Source organism: Oryza brachyantha, chromosome 1 (assembly GCF_000231095.2).
Source record: "Oryza brachyantha chromosome 1, ObraRS2, whole genome shotgun sequence".
NCBI classification, from domain to species: domain Eukaryota; kingdom Viridiplantae; phylum Streptophyta; class Magnoliopsida; order Poales; family Poaceae; genus Oryza; species Oryza brachyantha.
In genome coordinates, this window is record NC_023163.2 from 22637500 (window position 1) to 22655799 (window position 18300).

At 42.5% G+C, this 18300-nt stretch overlaps 4 protein-coding genes across 6 annotated transcripts; 1 reads left to right on the plus strand and 3 right to left on the minus strand.

Annotated features, from left to right (window-relative positions):
• The first annotated feature begins 699 nt into the window (after window positions 1-699).
• LOC102716358 (uncharacterized protein At4g10930) lies at window positions 700-8295 on the plus strand. 3 transcript variants are annotated; one of them, XM_015843805.2, is made up of 15 exons: window positions 700-963; window positions 1076-1186; window positions 1907-1992; window positions 2465-2555; window positions 2695-2744; window positions 3173-3245; window positions 3336-3445; window positions 3542-3607; window positions 3699-4312; window positions 4646-4739; window positions 4884-6084; window positions 6192-6266; window positions 6443-6935; window positions 7230-7805; window positions 8020-8105. In XM_015843805.2, the coding sequence occupies exons 2-15, from the start codon at window positions 1136-1138 to the stop codon at window positions 8022-8024; spliced, it is 3585 nt and encodes a 1194-aa protein (XP_015699291.1). In that variant the 5' UTR covers window positions 700-963; window positions 1076-1135; the 3' UTR covers window positions 8025-8105. The 3 variants fall into 3 exon arrangements, with proteins under 3 accessions (XP_015699291.1, XP_006644633.1, XP_006644634.1); XM_006644570.3 differs by having other exon boundaries at window positions 706-963; window positions 7230-7846; window positions 8020-8295; XM_006644571.3 differs by lacking the exons at window positions 700-963; window positions 1076-1186; window positions 1907-1992; window positions 2465-2555; window positions 2695-2744 and having other exon boundaries at window positions 3175-3245; window positions 3538-3607; window positions 7230-7846; window positions 8020-8295.
• A 380-nt stretch (window positions 8296-8675) lies between these two features.
• On the minus strand, window positions 8676-9164 carry LOC121055233 (aspartyl protease family protein 2-like). Its single transcript, XM_040527261.1, has one exon. The coding sequence runs from the start codon at window positions 9162-9164 to the stop codon at window positions 8676-8678; it is 489 nt and encodes a 162-aa protein (XP_040383195.1).
• A 164-nt stretch (window positions 9165-9328) lies between these two features.
• Window positions 9329-10016, minus strand: LOC102718705 (aspartyl protease family protein 2-like). The gene is made up of 2 exons (XM_040527300.1): window positions 9418-10016; window positions 9329-9332 (listed from the first exon to the last, which is right to left on the minus strand). The coding sequence occupies exons 1-2, from the start codon at window positions 10014-10016 to the stop codon at window positions 9329-9331; spliced, it is 603 nt and encodes a 200-aa protein (XP_040383234.1).
• Window positions 10017-14344: 4328 nt separating this feature from the next.
• Window positions 14345-16717, minus strand: LOC102718981 (NADH-quinone oxidoreductase subunit B-like). Its single transcript, XM_015832665.2, has 2 exons — window positions 16272-16717; window positions 14345-14841 (listed from the first exon to the last, which is right to left on the minus strand). The coding sequence occupies exons 1-2, from the start codon at window positions 16628-16630 to the stop codon at window positions 14607-14609; spliced, it is 594 nt and encodes a 197-aa protein (XP_015688151.2). The 5' UTR covers window positions 16631-16717; the 3' UTR covers window positions 14345-14606.
• Window positions 16718-18300: the final 1583 nt, after the last annotated feature.

The window sequence follows — 18300 nt, forward strand, 5'->3', positions numbered from 1 at the left end:
ATCCGTTCGAATTGACGAGCGACGAAACGGTTCACACGGTCGTTGGCCATGCAAGCCAGAGCCTGAGCTCCAACTACTCCTCTCTCAGACTCACAGCACCAAAATTCTGGCAACCCCGTTGTTAGTCTAATCACCACATCCTACTCATCTTTTAGGGGAGAATAGACATGTCGTCAACATCATAATCTCCTTCATATCCCAGGCCCTCATTAGGAATAACTCGAGACAAAATAATAGGATTCGTACCTAAGAACTATTGAAATATAATTGAAAATATACATGACTGGGCTGTTGAAATAGAATAGAGGGCTGTTGAAATAGAATAGAAACAGAGATTAGACGAAAGCAACCGATTCGATCATACATATAAGTGCGATGCAGAAACCACCATAACTGTTCCGAATTAACGGACGATAGAAGCAACTTATTTTTTAAGTATAATATATAATAGAGATAATGTTTAATGTTTATACGAAACAATTTTATGTGAATAACTGAGCGAAGCACCGTCTGATTTTTTTTTTGTTGTGCTCGATTTGTAGGCAGGTCTGTCTTCTCCTCGATCTGGACCGTGCAACAACGATCGAACCGTCGAAAGGTTCCAGGAAAACTCAGGTGCGTCTCACGTGGTTCGAACCGACGAATCGGGCGGCCGCCGGCACGGCCAACCCCTCCAGGCTCCCGGCCACTTCCCCCAAGGCCCTAACGGCGGCGACGCGACTGGCGAGCTTCCGAGCTACGGCCTTCGCCCGCAGGCGTGCCGTCTACTCTACTCGCCTACTGCACCCCCCCCCCCCCCCGGTGCTGGCTTGCCCGCCGTCTCGGCCTCCTGGCCGCTTCCTTGCCTCGGCGCCCAGGGCGTAGCCGCGGCTCTGGCAACGGCTGGGCGGCTAGCCACCGGCTGGCCTCGGGGGACGTCGACAGCCTCCCCAATTGGCGATCCGTCCTGTCTGACATCCTGCGGTAATCGAGCTCAAGTTCCCCCAAATTGATGCGCGAGCGAGATTGCAACCAGCTCTTCCATGCTTGGGTTGGTCATGGATTTTTTGGTTTCTGCTGTTGGAATAATCTGCAGGGCTTGTCTCTGGGCACTTCTCTGTGCGAAAACTCAGCATCTTCCGGCTGATCAGCGGTGATGGATGTCGATGGAGAGTCGAGTGGGCCTGTCGGGGATATGAACGATCTGGTATGGCAAGATGGCACCCCCATACCTTTGGACAGTGTTGAGTTCCCTGTGATTCTTCTACATTTTTCTGCTCTGACGTGTGCTAAACCTTAGCACTTGCTGGTATTGCCAATTTGAGTTGAGGGAAGCAACCAAACACGATCGGCTGATTTGGTTGCGGATACCAGTGCACTAGAAGCTTCTACATCTCTATTTCATAGTTATATTTGTAAAATTTTCTCATTGTTACTACAGTTTTCTTGGAGTAAGGCACAAATCACAATAATGCTCATACTTATTACATCATGGTCATGGATATGTCTCAGTTTTGAATTGATCCCTGAGACAAACCTTTTAAGGAAAAATGGATTTACTTCTTTTCAGTTGGAATTGGTTTACAATATAAGAGAGGCCACACTGCTCTCTCCACCAAGAGTTGAGGAAAAAAGAGAGACATTGAACTGATGATGGAACTCAATATTTTAATGGCACTGCATTTTCTCGCTGAACCCCTTATCCTTGTGCTATTAACGACTTTCGTTTGCCTGCTTTTTTCATCCACTTTGGCAGTTCAATGTTATGAGCTAGTAATGTTTAGCGGATGCATTGTGAACCCAAATATTTATGATTGTAGTTGGCAGAGTAACTCTCTTTTGCAGTAGGAATCTTCTTTGTACCTTCAGTCCTGATCTAATTATGTTTTGTGCTTCAACATAATCCATCCAAACTACTCACTTGCAGGAAAATTATTCATTTGAGAATGAAACTTGTGGAATTTGTAGAGACATTGTCATTGATAGAGGAGTTCTGGATTGCTGTCAACACTGGTAGGGTTTCATCATAGATGAACAATACAACAATTTTTTTCACTGCTATAGCATTAGTTCATAATGCATGTCTTCATATTGCATTCAACTCTTGATGGTTTACTGTAATGTGAATCAGTATAAGATTGTCTGTTTATTTGATTGTTTGTATGTAAATTAAGCATATGAGTGTATATATTTGTTTGCCATCCAGGTTATCGTCATATGATCCTGCATTTCTATATCCCTAGTCATCATTAATAGCTTATTTAACTTGTAAGGTTCAAGTACTTTAGTTCCAAATTGGTGTTCCATTCATAACTTTGTTTGCATTATTGTGCAGCTCACACGTTGTATCTTAGTAACTGGACTGCTCATTCTGTGTTCTTTGCTCAAAATAATTTGTGGCCACATTAGTACTGATATTGCACTTTTCAGTTACTAATGAAATAGTTTTTATTCTAATATTGGATTGGTGGATTCCATAAACCAGGTTCTGCTATACATGCATTGACAACTGGTCTGCCATCACAAATCGCTGCCCCCTTTGCAAAAGTGAATTTCAGTCTATAACATGCACTCCAGTAAGTGAAAATATGCCCTTGGTGCTGACAGTGTTTCATGGAAGAATCTTAATATATGCGGGAGAAATTAAATTTAGCTTAATGCCTCAAAAGGTAGAACTGCCATGGAATATAATAGTTTCTTTGTTATTTATGAAAGGTGTTTGATACCACTGGAGCTAATAATGAAGATGAATATTCTTTAACCAGGTAAAGCTCAAATTCTTGTATTTTCAGTTTGCAAGCATGTTAGTTCAACATTAGTGAGCTTAGTTGTTACACAATGTGGTTCCTGTTTACTCGTTAGGGAGGTTCATGCTATTCCCTGATTTGGTCTTTCTTCGTAATGATACATGTTCAGCATCATCATAACTACAAAGTTAGTTATTAAATCACAATTCCATTAAATAATTTTGAGTCATCTGACCATGTTAAGCAGGAAATGTTGCTGTATACTGATGCTGGCGTATGATCAATGACATCATTTGCATGTGACTTTGCGTCATATCATTTGTTTTTATTATTGTGAAGTTCTTATTTCCTTCATAATCTTACTTTTATATATTTTCAAGTAATGTGCAGAGAAATAAAATTGATGCCATATTCACACTCTCCCATTTGTATCTCTTATTGTGCAGTGGTGATGATGACTGGTATATGCAAGGAGAAAACAACACACTTTCCTTCCCATCATACTATATTGATGCAGAAGTAATAATACTCAATATACTCTTCATTTCCTTTTAAAATCCATACTTATCTATTTCATAAAGGTGATTGTGCTGCTTGTCCATCCTCCAGGCAGTAGTTTGCTTGGATGATGGTGATTGCAAGATTCGGAGTGGAGCTGTGTCAGTGGAGGATGATTCAACTTTTGATACGTCAATTGCTTGTGATTCTTGTGATTTATGGTACTCATAGTTATATATTATCCAATTTAAACGTGTCGACTATTAGTTGAGACTTTGTAACCATTTGTTTTCTGATTACTGTGACCCTTAAGCCAGGTATCATGCTATATGTGTGGGTTTTAATCCAGAAGTGGCATCTGAAGATTCATGGTTGTGCCCAAGGTAATTCTATATTTTCTTAATCTTTCATAATCCCTAGCCGCTAGTGATTAGGTATATTGTAATAATCAATATGTAAATCCCCTTCTTATAGATGCGTGTCTACTGAAGTGAAACACAATGCGGATCCTATCTTGAAACAAAATTTCAGTGGGGACTGTTCAACTGGTTCTGGTAGGACAACTACCGATGCATCATTTTCTGGGAGGGTGTCCGTATCTGTTGCTGATGAAGGTGAAACTGCCCTTGTTGTCTCAATGGTTGGTGTACATTCTGAAATTCGGGATGGTCTGTCGGAACCTTCACTAGGCTTAAAGACTGAACAGGAAAGATTTAATTCCAATTCATATCCAAGTTATTCCAACGATGATTTGTTGAATGAAGCTGTCGCAGATGCCAAAATCTTTAGGAACTCAGATGGTTTCACTATATCACACGATAGATGCTCTGAAACAAATCTTGTCCACAAGGTTTCTTCTGAGCCAACAGAAAGGCCATTGGAGTTTTCACCAATACGTGAGTCGGCAACTACATTATTTAGATCAGAGCAGGGGAACATGCCAAATGTACAGTTGGAAGTACCACAACATGCTCCATCTTGTTCATTTTCACAAATCAGCAAAGTATCTGAAAATTCAGGAGAGGAGAATACATTGCTTAGAGAAATTGGAAGATCTACTGTCATCACACCACAATTTTCATCACCAGGTTTGTTGTGTAGTGCGCATATTCATGCACAATATTTGTAAGCCGTCTAGCTTATTAAAAACTTGTATGCATGGATAGTTTTTAAGTTATTTTTTAACCATCATATTCAAACTTTTAAGTTTTGATTTGTGTATTTGGATACCATGGTTTCTATGCTTGTCACAACTATGAAAAGAAATTTCATGTCAAAAACTGTGTTCCTTATTCCTTTGCATAGCAAATATCTAGAAGTTGAGATGTGCATAATCTTGTTTTTGTACAATGTACTTTTAGGACCATATCTTTTAGACATTGCTACACCCAACATGAATTATTTCTCTTTGATCAATGCAGCTGGTGATGCGGCAAAATCGAACGACATAGATTTGATCGATGCAGGTGAGATTAAGCAGATGGGAAGTGCTCTGGACGTGCAGTTGACATCGACGTGAGTAACTTTTAAAGTGAAATGCTTAATTGCGAGAACTGATTGTCCCACAAGGCTTATATAGATTGACAAAACATAGTTTGCCGCACACCAATTTTTCCAGTTTCATTTCAGTAAATTTTCCCCTTTCTCTATTTCTTTCAGGCATGATGGAAAAGCTATTGGTGATATTGAAGTTAAATACAAGGAATCAAATGATGAAATTGGTCGTCCTGCAAAGAAAGCAAGGTCAGAAGTGTCAGAACAGGAAATGGATCTGATTGGGAACTCAGGTGCTTCTCCATCAGATGATCATACTACTTCCAGTCCAGCAAAAGCTGAAATTGGTGGTATGCCAGAATTCCTCAGATCGGATAATTCTGTTCCTGATATAATGAGTATAGTTGGAGAAGACTACAGAAGAGATCCTGGTAGAGAATTGGCAAGGCCTGTAGGAAGAAGAGCAGGAGATAAGCCTGGCCTGAGAGTGAAAAAGATTTTCCGAAAGGAAGAAGGAAAGAAGTCCTCAGCTGTAGTTCAAAAGCTACAACAAGAGATCAGGGAAGTGGTTAGAGACACTGGCACTACTATACTCGAGAAAGATATTGCATTTGATGAAAAACTTTTGACTGCATTCCGTGCGGCGATTGGAAAGTCTGCAGATGAACCAGGGGGAAGAACTAATTCTTCACTCATAAAAGCAAGGAGGGCATTGCTTCAGAAGGGAAAAATACGTGAAAATCTGACCAAAAGGTTGTATGGAACATCCACAGGAAGGAGACGAAGTGCATGGCACCGTGATTGGGAAGTCGAATTCTGGAAACATCGTTGCTCTGCAGGGATAAATCCTGAAAAGATTAAGACACTGCAATCAGTACTTCAGTTACTCAAGAAATCCTCAGAAATGGATAAAGAAATTGCTCAAGATAAGAAGGGGATGAATACTGATTCCATTTTGTCCAGGGTATATTTGGCTGATGCTTCAGTTGTTCCTAGGAAGGTTGATGTAAAACCTCTGTCTGCCATTGCAGGATGCCCACAATCAGATGAAAACAGCCTAGTCAAGGCTAACAATAGCAAGGCACCTAACAAACCTGTACCAGGGACTGAAACAATCAATATCAGTTCACCCAATAGCAGTGTAAAAGTGTCTAGTTCTTTGATCCTTAGTAAAGAAGCATCTAGCAGAAAGGATAACAGAAATAATAAGGCAGCACCAAATCAACAAAACCAATCTGCGGGTGATATAAAGCATGACAAAAGGAAATGGGCTCTTGAGGTCCTAGCAAGAAAAAATGCCAGTTCTATTACAAGCAAAGACAAATGTGAAGTTGCTGATGATCTGAAGGCAAAATACCCTCTATTAGTATGTATCTGCTTATCCTAAAAAAATTCAAAAGATGTTTATTAAGAATTACTCTAGAAGCGTATTTTGTTTGTTTAAATCTAAAACAGATATTTGGTTTTCTTTAGGCACAACTTCCTGTTGATATGAGGCCGCATCTCACAACTAGTCATCATAATAAAGTTCCCATATCAGTTAGACAGGTGACATTCAAGGAGTCTTTTATTATTCTCAAAAGTTTATGTTTCAAGATTCACACCTTTTTTGTCTATTCATTATTGAATGCTATTTACTTTATGAAAGATAAATCCAGATTATAAATTCCAAGAATGCATTTTTCTCCAACTGTCAAGTAATCAACTGAAGTTATCCATCTCAGGCGCAACTTTACCACATCGCTGAGCATTATCTGCAGAAAGCAAATTTGGCTGTCATTCGCAGATGCGCAGATACTGAGTTGGCCATTGTTGATGCTGTCAATGTAGAAAAGGATATTAACGAGAGGTCTAGTAGCAAATCAATTTATGTGAATCTCTGCTCTCAAGCTACTCGTCAGCCTGCCAAAGGAAAATCAGAGAATGGCGCTTCAAATATAGCTGCAAAGACTGAATTAGACAATGGACAGATACCACAAGAAGTTAACACCAAAAATACCAATATTTGTAACAGTGACACCAAAGAAGCTTTAAACAGCACAGATCATTCTGATCTTCCTGCAAGTGCCGGGAAAATGGTTAAGGGTGAACTAGGTGTGGATCTTTCTCCAGAGCAGCAAACTGCTGGCTTCAGCAACGTGGAAGAAGCGCTCAAAATGGCAGGCCTCTTGGATTCCCCTCCTAACAGTCCTGAGAGAAAGACCACCACAATTGAAGGTAATTTCTGTAAACTCTCTTGTCCCCTCTAGGCTGTCGCTAACTGCTCTCTGCTTTTAAGTGACAATCCTCTCATGTTATTGCTTAGCTGCATGCCTGTGTTGGTTGTGGTATTTGCTGGTGGGCTATTAGAACGTAAAGTTGATTGATACGGAGTACTTGTTTTCTTCTTAATGCAAATATATGGAGCTCTCCTACCATGTTTTCTAGAATAATCCAGTTTACCTTCCAGTTTGCCAAAATTTTCATTACAGAAATATTTAAGCTTCGAGGATATTTTGTCGGTGAATGCAGGAGAATGCATTGTTGATTTGGATTCAGAACCCAGCAGAAACTTGCAGTCAACTTCTGATTCTATGGCGAGGGATATATCCTCACTCAAAGAAGCTGATGATTCCTCTCTGCTAATTGATCTCCATGAAAATGGTCAAAATCTCCATATTGTGACATCATGTCAGCAACCAAAATATAATTCTGATGAGCATCAGAAGTTGATACTCAGAGGAGAAACAACAGATGCAACAGCAAATCAAATTGTTTCAGTGGACTTGGATGAAGCTGGGTGTAGCGTGCAAATCAAAAACTCAAACGGATCAAATAAAGAAATTCTAGCTGAGACCAACACGCCTGATGTAGGGGACCCAAAAGAGATCAAAGTATCAGAAAGTGAGATGTGTAACCAATCTTGTCAGGTGAATAGCTCTCTGACAGAAGCTGAAGTAGTCAGCAAAACACTTAACTTAGACTCAAACAAAGGGAAATCCTCTGGTGACACTGCAGCGTTGAACAGTAGACCTTCAGACGGAGACAAGTTGTCCACACATCCAGCCCAAAGTGGGGATGGTTCAAAGAAGCCAGCAAGGGATCCAGGTAATAACAAATCAGATCCTTCTGGCTCCATATATAAGAAGGTAAATCCACTTGTTTGTTGCACTACATTCTTCTCTAAAAAAATACAATTATTGTGTCTTACCACTTTGGCTATCCTTTAGATCCGCTAGATTCGAAATACGACTTTGCATGGTAGTTCTGCTACATGTTTGCATTCGTTAAGCTGTTTTGTTTCAACTTCCGATATATGCAGGTTGAAGTGTTCGTGAAAGAGAACATCAGACCACTTTGTAAGAGTGGTGTGATTACTGTCGAGCAATATAGGTGGGCGGTCGCAAAAACCACAGAAAAGGTCATGAAATACCATTCTGACGCTAAAAATGCCAACTTTCTGATCAAGGAGGGCGACAAGGTGAAAAAGTTGGCCCTACAGTATGTTGAGGCAGCCCAGCAAAAGGTTACATGACTCGGCGAAGTCCCAAAAAAAAAAAAAGATCCTGTCAGTTGCTAAAGTGACAATTCAGCAATACAGAAACTCTATACGCGCAAATTGGCCATATTCTTCTAGAATGCCACAGCAGCTGCCGACGGCATCACGTCTCAAAAGGTGACAACTTAGTGTCTTTTTTGGTTTGGGAAAACTTAGTGTCGTTCGCTGGATTTCATGTATAGGAGAGGTAGTTTGAGGTGGTCTTATATTAATTTGAGCTGGCGACAGAACGAAAGATTGGAAGGGAAAGACTCGACAATGTGTTTAGACCATATACAAAACCGTTACAAAATCTCAAATTTCTTCGAATGCACACATTTAAGTACGAGCTGAAACAACATTGATAGCTGTAGTTTTACAGGTGATTTAAACTAAATTTAAATTAAGAAGTGCGTAGTCTTAACTTCTTATTTAGTTCATCAAACTGAGCAGCCGTTTGGCGCGAAACCGACCCGCCCCCTCTCCACGTCAAACACGACCCGGAATCCTTGCTGCTGCACGTTGCCGATCACACTGAGCCCATCGTCCGCTGCCTCGAGCCCCAGGCAGCGGTAGTACGGCCGCCGCTTCCCGCCGTTCACGGGGAGGAAGTAGTTCTCCGGAGGCAGCGCCATGTCCGCGCCGCCGGCGAAGTGCAGCAGGATGGGCGGCGCGCTCGCCGCCGGCCTGCCGCGGAGGTCGTAGCACGCATCGAACACCGAGTAGTCCCACGCCAGCCTCCGCATCCCGGCGGCCGCCGCGTGCGCGTCGAAGGCGTCGCGCAGCGCCGCGTACGCGTCCGTGGAGAACCGCGATATGGCCGTGCCGGAGTCCACGACTACGCCGCCCCGCCCCGTCGCCGGGTCCAGCGCGAGGCTGGCGTTCGAGAACCCGGTGACCCTCTCGCCCCCGACGCTGAATCCGGTCATGTCCACGTAATACAGGCTCGGGCGCCGCGGGTTGGAGAGCAGAGCGGTGAACGCCGTGGACGGCAGCTCCGGCACCGTGCGGCCGAACACGAGGTAGGAGCTGCGCGTCGAGCGGGACGTCCGGTCGGCGAGGCAGTACTCGAAGACGTGGCCGTACGCCGGAGCTACCTGCGTCGAGATGGACATGTTGCCGCGGCCGACGCCGAGCAGCCCGGCCGCCGAGTCGAACAGCCCCTCGTTGTCGCGACCGCACCCAAGCGTGACGTTATAGATGTACGTGTCGTTGGCGAAGACGAGCTTGTCGGTGGCAAGGTCGCCGGTGCTGGAGGAGCCGTCGCCGTAGGCTATCATGTACCTGCATCCTCCGGTGCCGCCGCTGTCGCAGCCGGGGTACCGGAGCCCGCGGCACTGCGGCGACGTGCACGGGATCCGGCGATACGTGCTTGAGCCCCGCGGGTCGAACACCCGGCCCTTCTGGGCGTAGCAGCGGCGGCAGGGGCTGCACTGGAGCCAGACAAGGTCGCTGCCGGTGTCAATGACGAGCAGCGCCTTGGTGGACGGCGTGCCGACGCCGATGAGAGCGAAGTACTCGCCGCTCTCGAAGGGGGCCCCAGAGAGGACGGGGGAGTGGAGTCGGCCGTCGTGGCCGGTCGCGTCGACCAGGGTGGCGTAGCGCGCCGCGTCGGCGGCGATGCGTTGGCGGAGGAGGCTACCCCGCTTGGCGCAGGGCGGTGGCGGGAAGACCGCGTCGCGGTGGAACACCGGGACGTGGAGTGTTCTTGGAGGTTGGGCTGCACTGGAGGCCGGGAAGAGGATGACGACGAAGAGGAGCAAAGACTCGGGCGTCGCCATGAAGGAGGGCTCCGTGGCGATCAAGGTGGCAAACGGATGGAGTGATGGTAATAGTAATGAAACTATGAAGGTGAATAAGAAACACCTTAAATGAATATAAGCATTCATGTTGGTGTCTGGATTCATATAACAAGAGTTTCAGGAATTAATTAGTACAGCAGCAGTTCCATGAATTAATTCAGACAACAGCTACAGTTCAAGAATTAATTAGCCGTGTTCTTTTGTTAGACGAAGACGAAAGATTATCTATTTTTTATAATTATTTTATAATATAAATAATTAAATTAACTATTGCAAAGTTAAAAAAATTACTTTGAAATGATCAACTTTTATATATAAATTTTTTTAAAAAAAGCACACTACGATATATCCAAAAGAACAAGACAATAAAAGCATTCAAAGTCCATTAAGATCCCTCAAGTGGTTAAAATACCTCCCTCGTAGGTTATATTCTTTCATAAATAGAAGATTATCTGATTTTTTTGTTAAATATTTAAAGGTGTAAGGATAAAATTAACTATCATAAAGTTCAAAATCCACTTTAGAAATGTGAGGTGATGAGCTTCTATATAGATTTTCTTTTTAAAAAGAGACACCATTTAACGATTCGAAAAATATGTGCGTAAAAATTGAGGAATAATCGGTACTATACCACGGCAAAAGAACACAACCATGGGAGATACTGAACCTAGGTTTGCTATGTCCACGCTAAAGGGTATGTTTAAAGGTGGAGTCTAGTATTAACTCTTCTCTCATTCACATGAGCGACACTAATTTATTTTATAAGCATATGTACAAAGGTAGAGTCAGCTAGTAATATAATAAGACATATTTTATAACTTTCTTTTCTTTTTATCTACCCCATGCAACAAAATTTCCTTAAATAAATGTTAAGTGTCAGCTCTAAGCCGTTACCATGCATAACAATCACTTTTCTCTTTTATCTCTTCTCTTTGCTCCATGTCATCACATTTACTCACGTAGCAATGGAGAGAGTCAGCTAATAATCATCTTTATACGTGCCCTATGAGGGTCATACATAGTAGCCAGTGAAAGTGAATCCTCTGCCAATGACCTCACTAGCAGCAAACCATCCTAGGCTCCTAGTAACTCACTGCCAAACTAACATGGTAACGCCAACATCCCTAGACTTCAGGTTCTTTCCACTTTTCAATAGGAAATTTCCACCATCGACCTCTTTCCACAATTCCTCGTAACGGGCAGGGATGCCACAAAGAGAAATATGTCTTAATAAGATTTTTCTAGTATAGTCTAGATTCATTATAATATTAATAAATCTAAACATATGCATAAATAACATACATTAATCAATAGATGAGTATAGATATAGCCAAAAAGTCTTATAATATAAAACTAAAGAAATAACGTTGTTGTACTTTTCCAAGTTATACTATTCAACGTGATGTTTGTGTGCATCTTTGGCCAATGGCGTAACTCTTCTATTATCTAAATTATGCAGTTGTAAGAAGTCTAAAAGAAATTCTACTTAAGCTCACATAAAACAGATGTTCAATAAATAAAACAAAGCTCTTGCATAACCTCGCGGGACCACAAAAGATTGCATAGAAGAGGTAATAGTATCGTTGTAGTATTGTAGACTTTTCCTACACCAGAGAATACACTCACACACCATTTACGTTGTCAGTAATGCAACTAGTAGCATTCAACATAAGTGTCATATCATAAAATCATAAAATAACACTATAAACAGGGGTGAATCCAGCGTGGGGGATCCAGCCCCCCTACACGCTGAATCCCCACGACAAATAGGGGGAAGGGGGAGAAGAAGGGGAGGAAGAAGAGGGGGCTAGAGGAAGAAGGTACCCCCCCTAGTCCCCACCCTCTTCATCCTAGACCCATCATTGTCTGTAAACACCCTTTCACCTTTATCTCCTTGAGAGCATAGATGTACTCTTAGCTAATCCTTTCTAGTAAAGCATTGTAGCCTTTAAAGCATGATAGTCCATCATAATCTAATATCCCATTGCAAAGCATGGATGCCTTATCCTTACTTCAGTTGTAGCTGTACAATGTGATGCAACTGCACAAGCCTCGAATCTAATAAATTATAGATAATAAACTAAATGCAAATGTGTCATTGCACAAACCACAACTTCAACAAATAATTGATAACAAATTAGGTGCACCATTAGACAAATATACTAGACTATGGAAAAGAAATTATATTGGCATTCATGAAGCTAATCGAAAAGGAAATACTATTGGCATTCAAGAAGCTAATCGATGTCACTGGGCATAAAAAAATCGGGTTGTACCACAAAGAGCTAGGAAAGTATTATCATCATCCTTGTGTATGTCATCTTTGAGGCTACTATTGTGCGGTATCTTGTTCCTATACAGGATGATTCCTACAATGTACCAAACCTAATACATCACTAGTATCAGATCTAATACCACGTCAGTACCAGCTGATATCAGACTTGTATCAATTGGTACCAAACCTGATACCTCATCAATATCATATCTGATATTGCATCGGTACCAGCTGATAACATGGCAATTTCAATTGTTACCAAACCTAGTACCTTATCGGTATTAGAATTGATACTGCGTTGGGACTAGCTGATACGAAGGCAGTATCGTTTGTTACCAACTGATAGTAGGGTGGTACCAACTGATACCCTATTAGTACCACTGATACTAAAACGGTACTGGTTGAAAGTGCATCTAGCCCCTAACCGAGTTTTGGATGATTAATGACAATGTTAGTCAAGCATTTGTGCACTAATAAATTTGTGATGTAGAGAAGAGATGTTGGTTCATCAAGGATTGCACGATTTGTTTGACTACTGTGATCTTAGTCGGAGTTCGATGGAGTTAAAGACTTTTTATTTTTGATTTTGAGTTGTAGGAATCCCGTTGATAGTAGGGTCACAAGAGTCACTATATGCATCCATGAGTGAGCTGAATCAGTCTTAGAAGCTTAGGTTTTTTTATTTACAGAGAAGCAGGACTGGACAGCCCGATCAGAGTCGGATAGTTCGGCCATTGCTCAAAGAAAATTCTTAAATGTTGGCCGAACGGTCCGGCCCCTGACACTTTTTCCAACGGCTACATGACGTGTGATAACACTATATATTGGAACCTAGTGATGTAGCCATTGGTGAGGCTTCTAGTTCAAACCAATTGACTCATAGGGCTATCCTAGCACCTCTCAAGCCTCTCCAACTAATCCCAACACCTTCTAGAATGATTATAGTAAGGATCAAGATTAAGGATGATTGTTTAGTTGGTGTGTTCATGAGGGCTTCTCTCGAAGATCATGGATGCATGTGGCGGTACTTGAGCTTGTTACTCTTGGAGAGTGTTCTCCTAGATGGATAGGCGTCACCCGCGAGCATCCAATCGGTGTGGATCGCCTGGGAGAGTTTGTGAAGGTTCCTTCTACTCTCCGCAAGAAAATTAGGTAACTTGATAGTGGATACCTGGGCTTTCTCATAGGAGGTCGTTGGGTAGGACAAGTTGTGACCTAGGGTTATGTGGAATCGCTTGATCTCGATCTTGGTGGTCGATCAAGGATTCGCTAGCATAGAGGCGTGAACTTGAAAACCCGAGTTGGCCTTGTAAGAGAAAGCCAAGTGAGAAAAAGGATCGAGAGAGATCCCGCTCACAGGAGCGCTTAAATAGAGAGTAGAATCAAAAAATCCGAACTTTGGTAAAAAAATCTCTCGCGTCGCTATACTTCTCTCTACCGTTATTTCTATGTTTTGGTCCTCAAACCGTAGGTGAACTGGATTTCCCGTCCCCACCCCGACAATTACCATAGCCCTGACCACCCCACTCACCCTCGGGGGAACTCCCCCGGCCCCGGCCCCGGCCCTGGCGGGGCAGGTCCGTGTCGGGTCCTCTGCGCCGTAAGGGAAATTACAAGTCCTAATTACGTCAACCACTTCCAACACGAAAAATGACTTCGCTAACCAAACGGAAGTGTCATTTGGTTCAGGTACAAAATACATATAAGCACAATCAGCCTTATGGTTCAGGGCAAGCAGTGACATTTTCAGCTAAAACTTCTACAGATGAAACTCTGTTCGCGTACTCTTTGCGCAGATATGATCAATCCATTATGTCTTAAGAAAATCTACGTATAAACGCTCAGGTGCGAAGGGACTAAATAATACTACTATCTGCCTGCTGACAAACCAGGTGACTTTGGACAATTGTGATGCTGGTTTTGCTAGTTGTGTTCAATTGCAATACACAATGACAGCACATGGGGAATACCAATACGGCGTTTGTAAAGCGCCAGGAGGCTCCAATGGTCACAATAAATGATAAAGGTTTAGTGAAGGGAAAAGATACAGCACTCAAATTGCGCTTGAGATGAACCGTTGCAGAATCGGAGTTAACATGGTGAGTTACAATGTAAAGAAAAACCCGTTCCAACACTGGTCTAGTCGATTGATGTGGAACTGGCATCAACACGACCTGGGTATTCATCCTTCCAGGCACAAATAATTTGCAGATCCCAGCGCAAGGCCAGTCTTATTTAGGACGACAATTTGGGTCCAAACAAGTAAAACAACCAAGAGCAACAACAAAAATGATTCACTTCGTCCACCAGTGAAGGAAATCCTTGCGCCTGTTGATCTTCTTTTGGAGCTGGAGGACACCATACAGTAAAGCCTCAGCAGTTGGAGGGCATCCTGGGACGTAAATATCCACAGGAACAATACGGTCGCATCCGCGCACAACAGAGTAGGAGTAATGGTAATATCCACCACCATTGGCGCAGCTGCCCATAGAAATAACCCATCGAGGCTCAGGCATCTGATCATAAACCCTGCAGAAGAAGTTACGAATGTCATGACTCATGAGCATTAGAAAATTATGAGCAAGAAAGGGTGAATGGCCTTTGACCAAATAATCCCAAAATAGCATGTACAACAGAAGTTCTTCATGGGAAACAGACGATACACAAGAAAAGTCTTGATTTCCATTCAGGTCAAGCCATTCACAAGTCACAACAAAATAATTTATTGTGTTCCAAAAATATCAGTACACCACAGTACCACGCCAGCCGCTAATTGACCAACATTCAAAATTCAGAACAATAACATGTTTTTTTTGCAGAATTCCAGACATATTGCAAGAGCACATCATTAGTTCATTGCATCAACTACACCTCACCCTAATCAGAATTAGTTTATATTTGCATTGTCAAGTTCCAGATTCTTGCATAAGAAAATTCGTGCTTAAGCATATAATCAGTGCATATATAATATATTTGTATTTTTCTACAATGATGTCAAAGTATACTACTATATGGATAACATGAAGTAGTGAGAGTATCACATACCCAAATCCCAAAGGGCACTAGCTTGTTCTTTTTTAAAAAAAAATGGTATCGAGGCAAGCAAGTCCTAAATAACATATTCACCTATAATATCTAATACACTAGCACATACTTTATTTCACTAATGAGTAATCGATACAGTAAAATCCTAAGACTTCCCCACATTATTGCCTCTATGTAAATACCAGATTTGTTTAGTGTTCTCAGATCTCCTGAAAGATGATACAGGTATAAAAGCCTTTGAATTATGTCAATATTTAGTGCTACTGAATCTGGAATGCATAGGCATTGTAAGCCTGATTATCCATGGCAGCATCTTTTTGCCCCTAAGCAATACTCCAGAAAAACAGTGCCAGCGACGAATTTGTGGATGGTTCTCAAATCAAATCCAGCAAAAGGTCAACACCGAGCCATCAAATTGGCACTATCTAGATACCAAGTAAAATTTATCCTCTCAAATATCCGCAAAGCCAAAGAGTTTATATCAAAGTTATGATCTTTTTTCATGGATTTCTAGTATGAATGATCAATGATCTTCGTTGCATTCTCTGGATCATGTAAATATTTAGTACTGATGCACTATCAATGCTGGAAGGCAAGTTCAATGCTTTAACCCATCTCATTAGCCCATTTATCCTGGCCAGGCATTAGATATCGGTGCTAGTGTTGAATTTGTGGCAAGTTTCCAAATGATATTGAAAGGTGGGGAGATAAAAGGGCCTTCCTTACGATTCTACGGTATAGACAGATACTACATTAGCAATAGGTGGGTGCCCATGAGAAGTTCCCAACCAAAAGAAATAGCCATTTCTATCGAGTCTCATTTTACTCTATCCAGATAGTACTCTCCAAGATCTAAGCAGGCCAAACACCAATTTCCCGGATCGAAGCACATGAAAGCAAAATTTGGTACTGACTTGCGGAGCGCGGGAGCCATCTTGTTGGTGAGCGTCCCAGCGACGATCATGCAGTCGGACTGGCGCGGGGAGGGGCGGAAGATGACGCCGAAGCGGTCGAAGTCGTAGCGGGACGCGCCGGCGTGCATCATCTCGACGGCGCAGCAGGCCAGCCCGAACGTCATGGGCCAGATCGACCCCCTCCGCGCCCAGTTCATGAGGTTGTCCACCTTGGAGACCACGAACTCGGCCGCCTTCGACTCGGGCGCCGGCGGCGGCGCCCCCGTGTACCGCGCCGGGGCGGCCCCCGCCGCGGCTGCCGAGTAAGCCCGAGGGGCCGAGAGCAGCGCCGCCCGCGCCGCCCGCGGGAGCAGCGCCATCGCCGTTCGCGTTAGGGTTCCCCCCGCCGCCCGCGCGTGGAGGAGGAGGAGGAGAGCGAGGCGGATCCAAGGAGGTGGGAGAGAGAGAGAGAGAGAGAGAGGCGATTGGGGGTGCGGTGCCGGCCGTCGGAGAAGCTCTTGCCTCTCACGAGAGACCGGCGTTCTGGGCCGAAACTCAAATGGTCCATTCACGTTTGGGCTTTTCTCTCGACAAGGCCGATCAAATTGATGGGCCCCCGTGGCAGTGACAGCTTCGCCGTTCGTCGTATAACTGTCGGATCAAAACCATTTTTACCGTTTTCATTTTTAATTTTTTTCGGAATCAAAATCAGAAACATCGGATACGAAAATGGAATTGAATATTATCGAATACGAAAACGGCTCGAATTCGAATAAGAGCGGATACGGTAATAGAAATTTATTGAATATAACAACTCTCAAAACCGAGGTTTCAAGATCAAATTTCAAACATTAGCAACCAACCATAGTATTTTTATCATTACAACCAATTTCATAAGTCACCTTGTTAATGATTGTCTAAATATCAAATATAGGCTATAATTTATAATTATTATAGTAAAATACAAATCACGCAGATTATTATAAAAGTTCATATATCATATTATAAAAGTTTACATATCATACAAGTTGATACAAAGTTAAGTAAAGTGATTTTATATATGTTTTGATTAAGGACTTAAGGTTAACTTGCTGAAATGGACTGAGTCATTTTAGTTGATATTGTGAATTTATGTCATATAGGCCTACAGAAAAATTCCGGAAAGTCTATAAGAAAAATTCCGAAAAGTTTCCGACCGGTTCCGATTTCCGACGGATAGCGCCGTTACCGTATCCATTTCCGTTTCCGAGAAAAAAAATTCCGAATCCGTTTCCGTTTCCGTTTTCGATAAATTCCAAAAATTTCCAAACGACGATTTCCATTTCCGAAAATTGGTCCGGAACCCGAAAAGATTCCGAAGGATTTTCATCCCTACTCGTAACTCGTAAGGCCACATTGTTTGGATTTTTTTTAAAAAAATAAACAACATATTTACAAACTAGAAATAATTTATGAATAAAAAGTTTATATATGTGTTTTTAGTATCTAAAAATAACTATTAAAATAAAATTTTGATGAAAATTCTCAGAAACAACTTTAAATTTAAGTTAGAAATTTAAACTCTGGTTTACAAGTAGTATTAAGAAAACAAAAGGAGCAGGTTATAAGAGTTGGGTCGGAATCGACCAGGGTTGGCACGTGTGTGTACGGCAAGCAGACTTCAGCGAGTGGCTGCGGTTCTACCGCTTTCTCGTGGTTCGAGGAGGAGCGCAGCAAGGGGGGAGGGGCACCGGCAAAAACGCAGCATATGCCCGGAATATGTGCCTAAAATTTGGTGAGCCAGAATCCTGTGGCCAACGAACCTGCCAGGGGAATTGTCTCTTTCAATCAAAGGTTTCAGTCAGGTTCACGAGTATCGGATACGCGAAGATATAATCGTATCTTCAGGCCCTCAGCTCAGTGGAAGCGCAAATAATAAATGCCTGAAAATGGAACGGGCTGGCTGTTCGAATCAGCACTATAGGTTGGGGCTTTTGCATAACTTGTTTTTTTAAGATAACTGTCCTCTCATCATATTTTTGTTTCTGCTTAGTTTACGAACTAAAATTTA

Bases quoted from the DNA above. Each gene is read 5' to 3' on its own strand.
- LOC121055233 (XM_040527261.1), bottom strand. From the start codon at position 9,164: ATGACCGGATTCAGCGTCGGGGGCGAGAGGGTCACCGGGTTCTCGAAC.
- LOC102716358 (XM_006644570.3), top strand. From the start codon at position 1,136: ATGGATGTCGATGGAGAGTCGAGTGGGCCTGTCGGGGATATGAACGAT. The intron at 2,745-3,172 runs GTAAAGCTCAAA...CTTATTGTGCAG, and splicing joins GATGAATATTCTTTAACCAG to TGGTGATGATGACTGGTATA. The intron at 6,267-6,442 runs GTGACATTCAAG...TATCCATCTCAG, and splicing joins TTCCCATATCAGTTAGACAG to GCGCAACTTTACCACATCGC.
- LOC102718705 (XM_040527300.1), bottom strand. From the start codon at position 10,016: ATGGCGACGCCCGAGTCTTTGCTCCTCTTCGTCGTCATCCTCTTCCCG.
- LOC102718981 (XM_015832665.2), bottom strand. From the start codon at position 16,630: ATGGCGCTGCTCCCGCGGGCGGCGCGGGCGGCGCTGCTCTCGGCCCCT. The intron at 14,842-16,271 runs GTCAGTACCAAA...CTTCTTCTGCAG, and splicing joins ATGGCTCCCGCGCTCCGCAA to GGTTTATGATCAGATGCCTG.